The 18,358-nt window shown below is 38.5% G+C and overlaps 1 protein-coding gene across 1 annotated transcript; it reads right to left on the bottom strand.

Moving 5' to 3' along the window:
- Positions 1–922: 922 nt before the first annotated feature.
- On the bottom strand, positions 923–17,028 carry si:dkey-183c6.7 (urea transporter 1). The gene is made up of 8 exons (XM_067524221.1): positions 16,590–17,028; positions 15,939–16,128; positions 15,153–15,281; positions 14,673–14,862; positions 10,711–10,858; positions 3,347–3,481; positions 1,790–1,839; positions 923–1,166 (listed from the first exon to the last, which is right to left on the bottom strand). Exons 1-8 carry the CDS (start codon positions 16,714–16,716, stop codon positions 984–986), a joined length of 1,152 nt encoding a protein of 383 aa, XP_067380322.1. The 5' UTR covers positions 16,717–17,028; the 3' UTR covers positions 923–983.
- Between the last annotated feature and the right edge of the window lie 1,330 nt (positions 17,029–18,358).

The raw sequence follows: 18,358 nt of genomic DNA, 5'->3' as shown, positions 1-18,358 counted from the left end.
TTATAAAAAAGACATTTTTCTAACACTAAAGCACCACTACATCAAATGTGGGTGTGAATGTGTGTGGTTAGGAATAAGTGTGGAATGGTGAAAATAAAAAATAATGTACACAGACAAAAATAAGACTAAAACTAGTCAAATTGACAAACCACATCATAATTGTGTAATAATATGAAAAACAACAATAATAATAATAAGACGAAGAATAAGAATAGTAATAATAACAGTTGCCTTCAAACTCCATGCTTGAGCAGCTGACCGCTCCTTCCACCTCTGTAACACATTTCCTGTTGTCGACTGTGTGTATTTATTGAGTGTTTGCCTGCACTGAGGTACATGTACAGTTTGTTTTAACAATGAATTCACGTGGAGTGCTTTGTATTATGTCTATGCAGGGTAATAAGGGGGTTAGCAATTATTTCTGTAGAATCCAGTCTGGTCTGTGTTTCTATTGATAACAGTAAAACTGTCATTTTAAAGACAAACAATTTTATTGAACTGACTTTGTTGATTTCATGCCAATAAAAAGACATTTTCTTTCCCTTTTGACTTGGCTATGCTTTGGGTTTTTTCAGCCAGTATTTGTAGAAAATAACAGTACTATAAAAAACTCTGAGAAATCTGGAAAACATTTGCTGTAATAACACAGATTGAAAAACATTGTAAACATTTCAAGTTTTAGTACCAAAACTCAGATAATCACTGCGTGATTTGCTGACCAGAAAGTGCCACCTTGTGGACAAAATGTATACTGACACAATTGTGATATATATATATATATATATATATATATATATATATATATATATATATATATATATATATATATATATATATATATATATATATATATATATATATATATATATATATATATATATATTGCATTTGAAGCATTTAAAAATAATAATATGTTTTGCCATGCACTGTCTAATTCAGGAGTTCTACTGATACATTTTTCTATGTGTGTGTTTGGCTTGGCACTACACATCAGTGCTCTCCTTCTCTCTAGTTCTTCCAGCGTCACAATGTCTGTGAGAACGCAGATTGTGTTCAGGGGCCATAACCTGAGCAGTTGGGATGCGGTATGCTGCTAGACTACCGGTCAGTAGCAACATGAGTGTGGTTGTGAGAGTAGCTGCCCAGCTGGATACAGGTAGACCCACCTGTAGATTAAAGTAGAGAGATGTACATGCATGTTTTTGCAGTAATAACTGCTTCCCTGTTTAGTTCTCCTGTAAATTAAATACTATAACTAATGAGACAATTCACTAATTAACAAAGCTTTCATTCTAAGGTGGCAATCTGCAATTTTCAACCCACAACGCAGTACAGCATGACAGCAACTAAAAGCCTAAGACATAAAGGCTCCTTTTATCATTGTTCATTTTAGGCGTGCCTTAGTTTTATGTGCTTCTGAAAAATGTATATTATTTTGTGTTTGATATGTGGGGGACAAGTAGATGGAAACAATATGCAGAAAAATCTTCTGTATGGTAACAACATTGTACCTGCAGTGTTCTACATCTTGCATTAGAGAGTGCTAATTAAATCAACACCGGTGTTAAAAAAAAATTATTGATTTCTTTGGCAAAGCATAAAATTGTTCATATCTGGGGGTAGTGTAGAAACAAATTATATCTTTTGATCACAAGAGGTCACAAGTGGAGCAGACCTTGTTTGAAAAGGTCAAGTTAAGATTTCCTAATCGCTCTCTGCCTGGAAAATGTTGAATGCTTTCTTAGTGTTGCTGCCCTTTGCACACATGGCTTAAAGTGTGTGTACTTACAGTTCCCAGTAGATTGCCCAGAGCGATGCCAACATATGCAGAGATGAAGGCTGCGGGCAGATGAGAAGAGATTTTGGCTAAATATATCCTCCTCACACTCACTCTGTATCGCTCCCTGGGTTGCTGGTTTATTTTGGCTCATAGTAGAAAACACTGAAATTTCCAATTAAGACCAATTTACCTAATGTGGACAGATTAGTCAGAATGGCCAACATCAGTGTCCACAGTGCTCCAGCTGCAATTTCAGATATGTGCATGTGTGCCTACTTTGTCAGTTTTGTGAATACAAATGTAAATGGTGAGGTTAAATAGATTAATTAAATCAATCATGAGTTCGAAAAATGTCAGAATTATTATCTATTTCTCAGCATTTAGAGCCATTCAGCAGACAGACATCACAAAACGATGTAAAGAAATGTTGTGACAAACAGATATACACAAAGGGATGTAGAGTAAAAGGAGTAGGCTGAATGAGCTAAGATGTTATATTTCCATACTAGTTATTTTTAGAAGAGCAGCTGAGTTTGTCTCCACACACCTCACAATTTATAAGAAAAGAGTCAATTTCATGATGGATTCAACAGAAGAATGAGTTGGTGATTTACTCAGTAAAGTAACATTGATGCAGGAAGTAGGATTTTGGTGACTCAAAGGTTTGGACAAAAAAATTCTAAATGTGAGGCATTAAAATTCCCATAATGTTTGGAAAAAAGTGTAAAACCTAAAATGTACTTTCACCAAATGTGCACGAAATATGAAAATTTAACACAATGAAGTTAAAAACAAACCTCTTTGAAGTGTAAAGACAAAAGGTTGAGGATTGGACATTCCTCTCAACCTTTCACCTTGTCCATTTTGTTTTTCATTTTGTTGCATTTAATGCCTAATGTGCCTGTTCAGTTCAATTGGACTAAACAAAACTGTTAAAAGAAAGAATTCTTTTAACAGAGAGTGAAAGTGTTCTGATTAAGAGAAAAAAAAAAGAATGATAAATATTCCAGTTGGCTGTTTCAGCACCATGGACAGAGCACAGTGATGGAGCTTGAAGGTTGCCCTCCACTGACTGAGTCCAGCAATGACAAAAACAATGACACCAGCAAAATTAGCAGAACTATAATATAAAATGTAATATTTTATATATGATGAGTAAAAAACTTTGAACTGTGATGTGGAGTGCAGATAGTTTCTGGGGAAATCAAAAGTATTAGGCCAAAGACTAAATGGAAGAAGGATGAAGGATGTGATACATGATGAAATTACAGTATCAAGAACAATGTAGTGCTGTCCAGTGTTAGGTTTACCCCAGTGTTGAAAGATATGTAAATTAACAATCATTTAATAAATAAACAGTCAGTATGTCAGACAATGTGGCCAGTTTTGTTTTGGCTGGTGAACTGATGTATTCATTTTAAATTAAGTTTTACATCTATTGTTAATCAAACCTGTTAAAGCTTTACACCATTGTTAGCATATTAATACTGACCTCATGTACTTCGATCAATAAATAGAAGCTGTGACTGTGCTTATCTGTGTGCATTTTGTGTGTGTTTGAGTTACCGCTGGCAATAGCAAAGAGGTGGGTCTTCCAGTTGAAAGTGAAGCAGAGTCCTCCAATAGTCATGCAGGCCAGAGCACCATTAAACCCAGACAGACCTGAGTACAGATATCCATGATTCACAGCCATGGATAAACCTGCCAGACATACACACAGTGTGTGTGTGAAAAATCATCATCTTACATCTTTATAAGTCTGATTACAAAAAGCCACACACTACTTTCAGTAGAATTGGACAATGCTCAGGCAGAATACATAAAAAACACATATAAGAATTGTGTCCTGTTGGGTCTACAGTACTAGATTTACCCATATGGTGGTGCTACAGACATACTCTTGTATGGTTACCCTCAGTGCAATACTTAATTTGCATGTAACCTAATAAGGAAATGTCTTTTTCCACAGGATATGATGCAGCACTAAGGAAACAATTACTGATGGGACCACGTGTCTAATGAATGAAGGACGTTTCCAGTTTGGAATAGACTGTGTGTTTTAAGACAATAGTCATTTGATTATGGTGAGTCCAGGGCTGGGCCAAGAAGGGGGGATGCCAAGGAGCCTGCTTCTCTCCACTGAGCTGGAATTAGACAAAAATCTAATTGTTTTCAATTATTTTATTTCAAAGACACTGTAGAACTATTAAGAAGAGGAGATTTTGGATGGAGATGAATCACAGAGGACTGAGAAATTCTTACTTGGTTGTCACACTGCTCTTGACTTTATTTTGCATAGTAACATCAATGATCAATTATGCAATAAAGAACATCTGTCTGCATAGTACCACAACCATAATATCAATATATGGACTTTTTATTGGACAGTCTCCTTGTCTAGTGCTATTGCAGAGTATTGATGCAGTGCGGGTGGATGAGCACCAGGTCAGTATCTCACACCTGACACATGTCAACATTGCACAAACAGCCCACTTTGCTGCTGAAGCTACAAGTAGACTGCACACATGGCACGTTGACCCACGTACATTTTGGCGAGGCCAGAAGCATCAATCTTTTTCTCTGCCATCATTTAGCTGCAGCCACTTTATACCCATATGTGGGGGAAAGTAGCAATAATGTCAAGGTGACATCAGAAAGAGCAGGGCTACAGAACTCAGCTACATAGATCAGCAGGCTCCATTCAGAATCAGCACTATAGTGCCTGGCATTCTTGAATTGTTTAACATTTGTATCTTACTTAAGTCACTTTCTTGAAAATTCTTGATGTTAATCTGAAAACGTTTCTCTTTGTTGATAAAATGGGAAGCAAAAACCAAGACAAAACCTCCCCCTCCTGCACCACTCAACACTCAGCCACCAATAATATCAGTGTCAACAGCCACACTAGTTACTCGGTGAGATGACTACGTGCTACTGTAAGAGGACCATGCTAATGGACACATGCCAATCAGCTATAATGTTGTGCCATCCTAATGAAATATTTGAGCATTAACTAAAGATTTGGACAAATTAAGAGTTTCCCTAATGAAGATGTGAGATGAAGAGCTGAGGCATCACCAAAATGATTGCAGTCCATCCTGAGGTAGACGTGAATGTGCCTCATGACAGTTCATTACACACTGTAGTTGTCAAGATATTTTATTCAAAATCACAAACGTAAACTTCAAGATTGTGCCATAAATGCATCATGGAATCATCAAAGTCAGTTTGATACATCGAGAGGGGCAAAATTTTATAGCTATTGATATCTCAGTCACACTCCTGCAGTGGCTAAAACATTAAATCTACTCCCCCCTGACACAGCCTCATTGAACTGCATATTATAAGCTCTCTCATCTCTGTGTGTGTGTGTGTGTGTGCGCGTGTGTGTGTGTGTGTGTAAAATCAGTCCATCTGTCCTGTGGCCCCACCCAAACCAATCTGATAGCTCTATTCAGCCGTAGAAAGGACTCAGCTTTAAACTGATTTTCCCTTGATCTGTACTTTACAGTCAACAGTCCTTTTGTTCGTGGGAACATGGAGTGATTAGAGCAGGGATTGTGTATTTTTACCTTGTTGAGTAAGAATACTATCATTATAAATTACTGAACACTGTCTGTGTGTGCAGAAGAAGGATCTCTCTTGTATCCCTATGTTTTATTCACAAAACCATGCAGACAGCTGAATGTGCTACTGAGTGAAATAGAATTGGGAAAGAATTGTCTTTTGCTCCCTGCAGTCTCAACATAGTGACTCTTTTTTTTTTTAAATTGACATCATTTTACATAATTTCACAGAATCCTTGCATATGTTTTAATGCTGCAAAAAGAGCAATGCTCCAAAAAGAGTTCATCAGCAGTTGCTGTACATTTTGGAAGCTCTTCTGTAGCAGTTCTGACTGACCACGCCCCACGCTGCCTCCTTAATCTGTGTGTCTGCTGGGCAACTCTCCATCCACGACCTCTTTCCTTGCTCTGCCGTCTTTAAATGCTCATTTTGTCTCTGTTTTATTCTTCACTCCATTATCCTCTCAGTCTTCCTGTTGTTGATTATCACTATTTCCCTTTGTTTGTCCATCACAGTACCACCCTTGTTCCTCTCCCTGTTTCCTTGCTGCCTTCATCACATCCCTGTGCTCTCTTTGTTCCCTGCCCACACAAGGGTGTCATTAAAGAGTAATGGTTCTGTGGGAGGGAGGCCCCAGAGGATATTAAATATTTTACTGGTTTTCTACTATATGTGTGTGAGTGTGTGTGTGTGTGTGTGAATCACTCTCACTGTCATGATGTTTTCTATGCTAATAGCATGAGTCAGACAGCTCTTATAATATTAAAAACAAATTTCTCCTCTCCTCTCCTCACCTCTCCTCTCCTCTCCTCTCCTCTCCTCTCCTCTCCTCTCCTCTCCTCTCCTCTCCTCTCCTCTCCTCTCCTCTCCCCTCATCTTTTGCATCACTTCATAGTGACCGACTGCAGCCGTAATGGAGGAAGGGATAATAGGATGGACTGAACAAATGAAATGAACTATGTTGGCAGGTAATGGCCAAGTTTGCTCTTCATTCAGCTGGTGAATCCATCATCGTGCCCTTTAAAGCCTTCAAGGGAAAACTGTTTGCGGGTGGAGCTAAATGGATTGCTCTGTATGTGTGCTCATTTGTTAGCACAGTCCAGACATTGGTGCCATGAGCTGTAAGGAGCTGTTAGTTGCTGTCCAGGAAGCATCTAAATGTTCTATTGCTTTGTATGTGAGAAGTGTTTCCACCATTTCTTCATCTAATTGCCTCATTTCATCCTCATTTCATAGTAACTTATCCAGTGCCTCAAATATTAACCTCAGTCCCACACTATAGGAAAAAAGAACATTTCATTTGGGACCGGGAGCGAACTAAAAAATCTGAGCCTCAAAGCCCAGAGCACAGCATCTAACTTTCTAAATAAACAGTTCAAACTGTTCAGTTCAGACATTTGCAGTAAATTCTCAGTTGTGTTATGTAACACCCAGAGCTCTGGCTGCAGTTACAGTATTATTTAAGGAAATAACTCAGCTGCGAAAATAAAATTGAAAAGTGAGCTTAGCCCTTACAGTGTCCTCTCTAGTTTGTCTCAGGTAAACATCCCTACACAATTTGACACTGTGATTAAATACAGGTCATAAACAAACATCATACTCCTCCTGAAAAAATTATCTATTCCTGGGCAGCAGAGTCCACGGCTTCTTTCTCTGCTTGCATGTCAGATGATACATACCCGTTGTTAAGAGCTTGTGAGTTTCCTGCCTGTATATATCTTCATAAAGCTACTTAATTAAGGCAAGAACTTCACTGAGAACCTGAGCTGACTTCACTGACAGCCTGACTTTGTCTCACCCCTTGATTCTGATCACACTCTGAAGCCTTTTAGCAATTATTCTCTGCCGCCGGCCTACTTACAGCCCTTAATCTCCACATCTGGAAGCCCCTTATGGGAATCGTTTCAACCCGGATGTTTTGAGTGACAGTTCTAAATATGGCCTCACACTCGGCCTACCAGTATCACTCCATCATTTCCATTCCCTCTCAAAGTAGGAATGAGACAAAGTAGCCATTAAGAGGTGAGGAGGCTGATTACTCATGGATTCCTCATGCTAAATGTCCACATGTCTCTAAACCTTTACTGTCTGCCTGCATTTGGTCTCCCACTTCAGCTTCATCCTTGAAATAAAGAATAGATTAAGTGGATGACAACAGCACAAAAGGTGAAGATGGATGAGTAAGCAGTGGTGAACAACAACAATGAAGATAGCACTACTGAACATCATAAAAATGGTGATTATAATATACAGTAGAGATTACTAATGATAATAATAAATGAATGAGGAAGACTACCATTAAGGTAAGGATAAAGCTAATAATGAACAAGATGCTGATGATGATCACTGTTAACCACACAGGCCATATCATCACATTCATCTCAGACACTATGGGAAACTATTGTATGCATGGTATTAGCAGGATTTTGTGAACAGCTATCAGCTATCTCTCTCTCTCTCTCTCACACGCACGCACACACAAACACACACACACACACACACACACAAACACACACACATTTTTAGATTTATTGATCATGTAGGAAATCCACTTTTCTTCTTTGCTGCATTTATTAGCATCTTTCTCTTCTTCTTTTTCCAACGGACAATTTATGCCCCTTTCCTTCCTTCTCTTCTTTTTATCTCTATCTGACCGTTTCTTCTTTGTCAACTGAAAATGAGCCTTCTTTTCTGCTTCTGCTTCTCTGTTAGAGAGGATTAAGTTTTGAATCTGACCTTGTAGCATTTATTCACACCCTTAACTCTCTGTGTACAAAAACTGTGTACTGTGACTTCATTTGTTTCTGTGTGTGGGTGTGTGTTAGTGCATCTACATTTATCCAGGGCAGGCAGTTCACCATCTTACAGAACAAATCCAACAAATGTGCAGATGTGATGACCACCAACAAGAGTGATAATTAACATTTTCTTTGCATTCTTCCAAGCAAAGTTTTAACATGCTTTAAGACAGAAAAGCCAGAAACTGCCAATGGTGGAAGCCTGAATTACAAGCTAGAAAAATCCTTACTGTGCTTATTTAAAGGAATAGAGGAAAAAAGGATAAAGGAAACAAAGAAACACACAAATGACTGTAATACAGACCTTATTTGGTATTTTGTTCTTGTGGGTTTAGCCGCCATGCTCCAGCAGGCTGTTTCAGTTCTGTTGCCTAGACACAATCTCATTACAGTCACATATCTTTGATTGCCTTTTTGTCACACTGTTGTTGTTTTTATTGCAGCAGTGTGTGTGTATATACCTGCCAGTTTTTGCATGTGTTTACAGATTGCATAAGCATTTGTGTGCGTTTGTCTGGTATGACTCATAGCTACAAACACACATGCACACACAGATTAAAAACTATTTAAGATATTGTATTGTACTTATAGCAGCAGACAGAAGCAGGGGGCTGAAGTCTTTTAAACTCCTGTCATTTCTCTTTGTCTCTCTCTGCCTCTGTGTCTTCCTGAATTGATTTGCAGTAAGTCAGATGGAAAAGGCACATGTAGCCACAGGCCTGTATATAAGCCAGTGGTTATCAGCACCCTGGCTAATTGCTGTTTGTCTTTCAGAGCCCTCAGGCTACTGCTGCCTGTTTTACAGTTGAATATTTATGTATGCTGGTGATTCATAAACCTTTCCCAGCTTAAACCTTCTTATATCATTCCATAATTAAACATTTGCAATGCAGACAGCTAAGCCTGCAGTTTATTTGAGGTCTTGACTCATGGTTTCTTAAATGGAAAGTTTATTCTGTCAACTAAGGGAAACATTTATGGTCATAGCTATGTTTAAACAACACAAAACAAGTGCAATGTAATATAAAAACAGAATATAAAAGTTGTGTGTGTTTAATTCAGAGTTTCTCCCAGTGACACTGCATATTTTTTTCCTTATATTTTCAACAACATAAATAGAAAATGGTGCTATCATCAGTGAATACTTTGTACTTGTATTTAGTAACAAAGGGCCTCATAGAAGCAGAATGTGCAAACAAGACAACATAAAACTATAATGTAGCACTAAAATCTTAGCGTCTGCTAGGTCTCATTTAAAATTGTACATATCTGGACTTCCTTGTCAGACTTCCTTGCAGCAAATGCATCTATGATATCATCAAATGATGCCTAGAAACCTCACAAAAGCTGTATCTGAGGGCTTGGACGGGCTTTTCGAGATGACAATACCAATATGACAAATATAAGATTAGATAATATCAAGCTTTATTGATCCCACAGCCAGGAAATTCACTCCTTAAGTAGCTCACAGAACGGTATACAGTGCAAAACATTTTTAAACTATCGAAGAGTGCAACATACAATCATATAGTATGACTGTATGTTGCAGTTGATTTCAATACAGTAATCAAGCATTAGCAGAAATATTCATCTGAACTGTTGAGTTGTACATTCTTACAACTGTAAGAATGAAAAGGAAAACGCTATCATGAGTTATCGCTGCACATCTCATTTAGTGGTTCCTACCTAAAGGAGATGCACTGCGCCTCCACTGTCTCATCCAGCGGGTGAGAGGTATTGTTTATAATGGATGTCAGCTTGGCTAACATCCTCCTCTCACCCACCTCCTCCAGGGAGTCCAGTGGGCAGCCCAGAAAAAGAGCTGGCCCTCCTTTCCACCTCGTTCAGTCTCTTCCTGTCCAGGTCAGTGCTGCATGCACCCCAGTAATATGACTTGTTGTTGACATCTGTCAGTAGGAACCACTACCTGAGACACACACTGGAGTTTGAAGTTCCTCTAATGCTTGCATGGGTCTCTTCTAGGTACTCTGGTTTTGTTTCACAGTCCAAAGACAGTCCAGGCTAAATTAATTACATAAATATAAGAGTAGATGACTATCTATTTACATATCTACCCCCCCCAATCAGGGTCTGTACAGTTTTTACAACCTCTCTTGTCACCTGGGATAGCCTACAGTCACCCTGTACCTCAATTTACATGAGACAGATTAAAGGTTGAATAGTTGACTCTAATTCAATGCAAAAATTTAACCCAGATTAGTTAAAAACACACACACACACACATACACACACACGGACACACACACACACACACACACACAGACACACACGCACACACAAGCACACACACACAGAGACAAAACAAAACTGAGTTTTCTCACTAATAGCTCTGTTGGTTGCATGAGGTGTTAGGGACAAACAACATCAACAGGCAAGAGCACTTGTTGATGTCTGTTAATATATTAATAAGTCCCTTGTCAGTTCTCAGAGATAGACATGTTTACCTGATAAACACCTACTATAGCTTTGGTATAAGCTCGGGGTTGCAATTCTCCAAAGCTGTGATGATATTTAAAAAGTGTAATAATGATGGCTGAAACTCACCAGCCAGTGTTCCAACTGCTGATCCCAGCAGAGCATGGATGGCCAGCAGGGGGGAGTAAAGCAGAACAGCTCCCAGAATTAGAAGAGAGGGCCCCAGGGCTCCACAGACGAATATCTGACCTACACCAAGGGGGATGCCACGTATGACCTGGGTAGAGAAGTAGAAGCAGCAGGTTAGTTTTACACCTCAAAAATATGCATTTTTAAAAAATTCTATTAAATAAAATAGAGGTTATAGAATTTCAAGAGCAACACAGAAACACAACAACATCACACAAGGCTTGCTCAAAATCACATCTTTTCTTTACCAAGATCACATACACATTGCATGCGTATATGCTGCAAGTGAAGCGTTTCCATGGCAATGTGATGGGTGCATCTACCTGTCACTGAAATTTATGTACAAGTCTTTAATTATACTGCTGCCACACAACTTCCTGTGGGTGTGTACATGTGTGTAAGCATGTTTATATTTGTTTGCTGTAAGAATCAATACGCTGTCACTGTAGTGCTGCCAGAGCTCGCTTTGTACAGTATATAAATAGGTCCAACGTCATCGCCATCTCTGCAGAGACAACCAGAGAAAAGCTGAGAGGAAGAGGCAAGGAAGGAGGAAATGGAAATGGGTGGAGAAACAAGAAGAAGAAATAGAGAAGCAAGGGGAATGGAAAGGTAAGAGAGAAGAGGAGGAAAAAGAAATATGAGAGTCATGGGATGAGATTGTTTCACACAGAGTAGAGCTGGAAAAAAAAAGACTTATGATGTCCTTGAGAATATAGCTCTAAATCTGTTGTAAATTGAGCTACGTGAACTGAGAGGAAAAGGGAATCAAAAAAAGACAGGGACAAAAAGAGGGTGGAGAGGAATGAAAAAAGTGGTAGATGGAGAAGGGAGATTTGCATAGCAGAGCAGGGAAATAGAGGGTGACTGGGGAGAAGAGAAGCAGTAAGAAAAACGATGGATTTAGAGGTTTAAGATCTTTCTAAAAACAAACCAAAGGGAATTTATGAAATGAAAGAGACAGCATTTGCAAAGCAAGAGCGCATACATGGTGAGAAAATGGACGGAGTATGTGGAACAGTTTAAAAAAAAGAAACTGAAGCAAGGAAGGAAGACAGAGACTGAAATAGAGTGAGAGGAGAAGTATTTGAAAGGGAGGCTGTAACTTGTGTTAAGTAATTATTCATGGTGAGTGACATCCTAGGGTAGCAGGCGTGATGCTTGTTAATAGAATCAGGTGTAAATCCAAATTCTATATGCAGGTCACCTTACAGCGCAGAAAAGGGTTAGACAGCGGAGCTAATATAGTTTAGACAACTTCACAGTTAGTTTGTGCAGAAATCCACAAATACAACATCCTTCTACACTCCTGGCTCTCAGTGCTCTTCAAAAACAGACCATGAGCTAAATAAATCCACCAGCTTAAGTCATTGTTGTCTGACAGACGGAGGTCCTCCTACAGGTCTTCATAGTGTCTATGATATAAATGGTATAAAAGGATGAGCCACAGTTGTACTGGACATTGATGAATTAAATGTGGTGAATGTATTAACTTTAATTGTCTTAATTTGGGGCAGTGAAACACAACATGGATCTATATTATCTTCCTATCAAGTTAAATAGGCAAATGTGTTAGCAAAACAAATATCCTATTTACACATCCATTAGACAAAGAGCAACATTAATATTCATATGAAATCAGATGTCTGGGCACCTGATGAATACAAATCCCATATTCACATACACATTAGAGTGGATTTACTCCAATCAGCAATCATTTTGAATTTTGAATGAACGTGTGTCATTGATGTCCGCATAATGAAAACGTGATATTAAACTGTATGCAGACAATATATAAAAACAAGTACTGACAAGAAAAACTCTTCGTTCATTCCATTTGGTAGAATCTTTTGTGTTTCTGGCTCACACAATCTGCCTGGAGATTTTAATTCACTCAGTATTGAAGTTCAGAAATAGCAACTGGCTCTCAGAGATCAAAAGCCGACCACAGCAGGTGGTGACAGTCTGGATTTTTTTCTCCAAAGTCTTGTGAAAAGCAACAGAAAGCGAATGAATTTTATTTGAATTCAGTAAGTAGAAAAAAAATTTGTTTACAGGGCACAATATGTATTAGCTAACTTTTTAATAAATTCATTTTCAGTAGCAATCCTCTATTGACTTCTCCGGGTTTACCAAAATAAAATTGCCTAAAAAGTCCACTTTAACATATTCTTCCATGAACCCTCCATAGCAGTCATGATAATTAAACCCAAACAACAATGTTCATAATCTGTAAAAATATTATACACAATCTATTAACAGAAAGGAAACGCAATATTAAAGACTTGCTCTCAAATGCAATATCTTCACCTACACTATGGATTTCAATCATCAGGACTATTAATTAAAGCAGTTTTCGCTGATTATCATTTCCTAACGGGAGCTCCATCACTGACTGTTGCTAAGTAACTGGTGAGTCATCGCTGGCTGATCCTGTGCATATTGTGCTCCTATCAGTTACGTGCCCATTCTGGAGAATAGGCTGCCTCATAGCAGACTTACAGGATAACTCTGGCCTTAATTCACCTTTTAAGGTCTTTTTTATGCGTTTTTCAGCTTGTGCTTCATCATATGTCCTGTCAATTCGAATATTTCCCTTTACGACCGTAGATGATCTCCACCTGTTGCTGTCATCATGTGTTGTGATAATGAGCTGCCTCTGTTCAAATTTTAGTTTGACACACACCCTCATGATGGCAGCTTACCTATTCAAATGCTGATGATGTAAAAAAGCTAATGAAGCCTGAGAGTGTTCATTACTTCCAATTTGAGGAAGTACTAAACAAACTTTATAGTAAAAGACAACCAAAGCCAATATTGCAAATAACCATTTAAATATTTACAACTAACATGATTTAACAGGATTTTAAAATGTGTATAAACTGTTGAACCCATGTGACAAATTTAGAAACTAAATTAAATGAGGATAATTTATTGTCAATGCAGTATGAATAATCTGCTCATATAAATATTTTAACCACAATACTTTCCTATGCAGAATGAAATCAGTGACCATTCAGTGTTAATCTTTAATTTACAGAGTGGCTGCCTAACCAACACAGACATCAGCATGCAGACCGTTGACTCTTAAGTTACATCTCTATTAACTAAATACACTTTTCTTTTAGTGTGAAAGATACAAATTTTAAAGACAATTTTAATTGTATTAATCATCAATTTTGCTATTTACAGCTGTAGGTGGCATCTCGGTGACAACTGTGGCAACTTATAAAATAATGAAATAAGTCTGTCCTTACTAAAATATTTCAGCTGCTTGCCGACAATCTTGGACAAGAATGGATATTGGATAAGAAGGTGAGAGTGATTTGGCGAAGGGACACAATTTGGTGAAGTTTAATCTATAACAAACTCTAAGTGAAAAGTTAAATAATACAAAACAGGTTGAGTTGGTCTTAGAAATGTTTGGCCTTATCTGGGTGTGTTACACCCTTCAGTTTATTTATTTTTATTTTTTTCACATATTTTGCAGGCTATATGACATATTTCAGAAAACAAAGCAATGGAAAACATGTCATGTGGTGTGATGTTGCTTAATGTTTATTTGACTCAACAAATTTACCTTTTAATTCAGTTTACTGAGCATAATGTTTTATTCATGATTGTTTTCTGGTATTTATTTGAGATTTCCAGTTATTTGCATGACTATTAATTATATTATTATTGTCATCATCATTATTGTCATTATTCTCAATATTTTTCCCAAAAATGGTCTTTGTCAGTAAAATATATTTTATTATAAAACCAAATGCACATAAAAATGACTAATAATGAAACCACAGTACCATCGACTTATAGTTGTATAGACCTTGATGCTGTTAAAATTCATCTAAATGTCTGAGAGGCTGTATATTTTAACCCAATGAATGCAAGTGCTTACTTACCTCTACTGCATTCAGTTTGGTGTCATTGGGCACCAGAGCCCTCGGTGGTATGGCTGGGTGGTGTGGGAAATAGGGATGATCTGAGCCAGTACAAAGGAGGTAGAGGAGGATGATGGTGTTGAAGGGAAACACAGAGACAGGCAAATCCCAGTGGTCCAACAGCGAAGAGAGACCACTGTACAGAAAGACACTGTAGAAGGGAATTTTTGAAGTTTTATACTCTGAATGTAATATTATTTTGTCTAGTTTTAAGTCTTGAAATGTGTGAAAAATGTTTTATTATTCACAAACTGATTAGCAGTAGTGTAATTTGGTTCCTTTGAAGACAAAAGGGATTGTTTCTTACAGTGACTCACAACTGCTGTTGCAAATGAGGTTAATTAAAATCTTAAATGGGTTTCCAGGAGATGCTGGACAACTTCCACGACTGCTGTGCTACAGTGAGAGTAGTGTGTGTGTGTGCGTGTGTGTGTGTCTTACCACATAGCTGACCCAAGGCAGACAGGCAGCAGCAGCCACCAGTACCAGTCTCCAGCTGAGCTAAACACACCCATCAGTAGAGACACCAACATGCCGTTAAATCCATGATGACCTCCCGACACCTCGGTTCTACACACACATACACACACATACACACACGCACACACGCACGCACGCACACACACACACACACACACACACAAACACACACACACAAAACCTTTTTCTAATGTTGTCAAGTGTTAGATATTTTGAAAAGCAAAAGAGAACATTTTTTTAATACAGTGTTGTCCAGAAATGCCACAAAAATCTTTGATTTTATGTTCAAAACACACATTAGTGTAGCTTCTTCCTGTCCCTAATGACACAAACTCTTGAGGTTTAATGAGCAAATGCCCCAGGGTGATGTTATGTTTATGTGACATGTCAGACTTAAAAATATTAGGAGCTGTAGTTCTGGAATTAAGCTGGAATTATTTTGGAAGCTGTAAACCAATGCTGTGTTTTGGCCAATCAGACTGCCTAAATATTCGGACAGGAAGTAAAATACAAACTGCTGCTGTAGGTGGTGGGGGTCGATGGGTGCAGGGCTATCAGTCATGGAGCTGTTATTCTCATTCTCAATTTTAAATGGAACCTTCAGTTGTACTCCTGTTGTATTGGTCAACGGATTTTTAAGACTGTCTTAACCAGCCTTCAAGTGAGAGACAGATATACAGCAAATATGTGGGTTTTTGAGTTTCCATATTCTTGGGTAGTTGTTTTCTGTAGTTTGTGTTCTTCCACCTGTCTTGTCCCATGATAACAGCTGTAAGTGTAGAGGCCAGCACACCCAGACTTCCCAAGAGGCCCTGCCACGGGGACTGCCAGCACAGTGCAGCCATAATGAGAGCACCACTCAGTGGGTTGTTGGCTAGAATGACCCTGGTCACCCCTCTCAGGCCCCATATCGCCAGCTGCAGCACAAAATACTTGTCTGAAGACACAGAAGGAAAATAATTATTATTATTATTTTCATTTGTTTCATTTTTCATAGCAACTACAAAGGCAAATGTGTTTCTTGGTTGGGATGTTTGATCCCAATTCAGGGTTTTAGAAAGAATTCAAGATGAGAGTTTAATGATGATTATATTTTATGTTGTTGGAAAACTGAAACAGCATTCACCATGGGAGTTGTGCGATGATTACATTTGCATATTTTAATGGCAACTTAAGCCTTTCAGAGTCATTTATTTATGATTATGGCGGTTTAACACATTACAAGTGTTTGAGAACTCGATCTTTTCAAAACATTTTGTCATTAATCACATTACAAATCCACTCAAACATGATGAATTATGCATTTTTCAAGCCCATTTGGAAAAGGTTGTGGCATATATTACATTTTATAAGTGACTTCAAGAGTAAAAGTGGGAAAAAGTTTCAGGGTGTTTTTACCTTGCATGTACTCATCCAAGTGCTTCATGTCTCCTGTAAACAACCTTAGACCCTTCAATGCACGGCGACTGAGGCTGGCATGACCAATCCTGGTCTCCTCTTCCTCTGTTTTGGTTTCCATCCACATCCTTGCAGTTTTTTATTACGACCACACTTCTACAAACGTGATAAATGTGTTCTCTTTGTTCCCTAAGCTCCTGATTTTGTTCTCCTGTGGCTTCCTCTCATTTTTATTCGTTTGTTCCCCTCTTTTAACCCTCGCTCCCTCTCCAGAAGGGGAGGGCGAGGGGCACCAGAGGGCACTGGTGAACTGGGTAATGTATTCACTCAGCTACTGACTGGTCCAACACCATAAGGACTGGTCAAGAAGAGGGAGATTGATGTAGCCTCTCTTCTTCTTTGTTTCTACACTTCACAGTCACCCTGTTTCTCCTCTTTTATATTCTCACATTCTTAATTCAGTGCACAAAATCTAGCTTTTCTTAAGGTTTTAATATATAGCCCAACTATCCTTGCTGCTCTGCATCATTGAGATGCCGGAGAGGAAGAAGTACTTTTTACCAAGTGTGTCACACTCCTTCTGCCTATAAAAGGCTTTTTGCTTCTGTTATGTTGCCATTTTGAGAAGCGTTGAGAGCACTCAGAGTTCAGAAAGTGGGGGTAGGTGTTTGTTTGCAGGCATACCTGCAAATCTGCCTCTTGTAGTCACCTTTCCTTCAAGTTTTAGAGTGACAACTAAATGACCTGAATAACACAAAAATGCTTTGAACTCGCCACTTTGACTTCACCTTTTAAAGTAAATGGAGTGAAGCTGTGTGTGTGTGTGTGTGTGTGTGTGTGTGTGTGTGTGTGTGTGTGTGTGTGTGTGTGTGTGTGTGGACACGTGTAGGGGATTTACTTCACTTTCATTAACAGACTCAGAATGGAGCAAGGGAATATAAAAACCACTGATACCATCACTGAGAGAATCTTTTCACCTCTTCACAGGCCTGTGCAGCAGGGACTCAACAGCCCTATTTTTGCAGGTGGACACTGTGGAGCCATTCAAGAACCTCTGACAGCTCATATCTCTCTCTCTCATTTCCTCTGTCTCCTTTCCTCCATCCATCTTTTATATGCTTCAATAAATTCATCTGCCTCTCTCTGTCTGTCTCTGCTCCTTGGTTTATTTCATCAATCAAAGACCGGGAAGGGAAAAGTAAAGCGCTTCAGCTAGACGCACATCAGTGGGCTGTAAAAAGAGGAAGAGATGCATATAAACGTCTTAACACTTATTCCTTGAGCTGTAATTATCAGGGCTAAACACCCAGAAACATGCAGTCACACACCTGGATTTACGCGCCATATTAAGGTAATTCACCTTATTGTGGCTATTGTCTGTTTTAATATTCACGTGTTTGTGTAGTGGCATGGAGTTACATAGATACCAATGAGAGTAAAGAGTGACAAAATACAGTAGAATCACACACACAAAAAAAAAAGCCATCATGTGACCATGGAGAGGTCATGAGAAAATGAAAATATCCCCTGCTGAAAACCAACAGGGGAAGGACCCCCCCAACATTTTATACTGTAATATTCTTTAGTCTTTATAAATAATTACCATAATTACTTTTAGGATTTCAGTGTTTTTGCTCAGTCAGACAGTTCTGAGACTGGATTATTATTAAAAATGTAATAAGCATTACTACTTTTATGTGACCGAATCACAACAAACCAACCAATCCATCAGCTTATGTGTGGAGCCTACATACTGTACATAACTAAAG

The sequence above is a fragment of the Channa argus genome, chromosome 12, assembly GCF_033026475.1.
Source record: "Channa argus isolate prfri chromosome 12, Channa argus male v1.0, whole genome shotgun sequence".
In the NCBI taxonomy this organism is placed as follows: Eukaryota; Metazoa; Chordata; class Actinopteri; order Anabantiformes; family Channidae; genus Channa; species Channa argus.
Note: the sequence above shows the minus strand (reverse complement) of the source record. Positions and strands in the feature narration are given on the sequence as shown.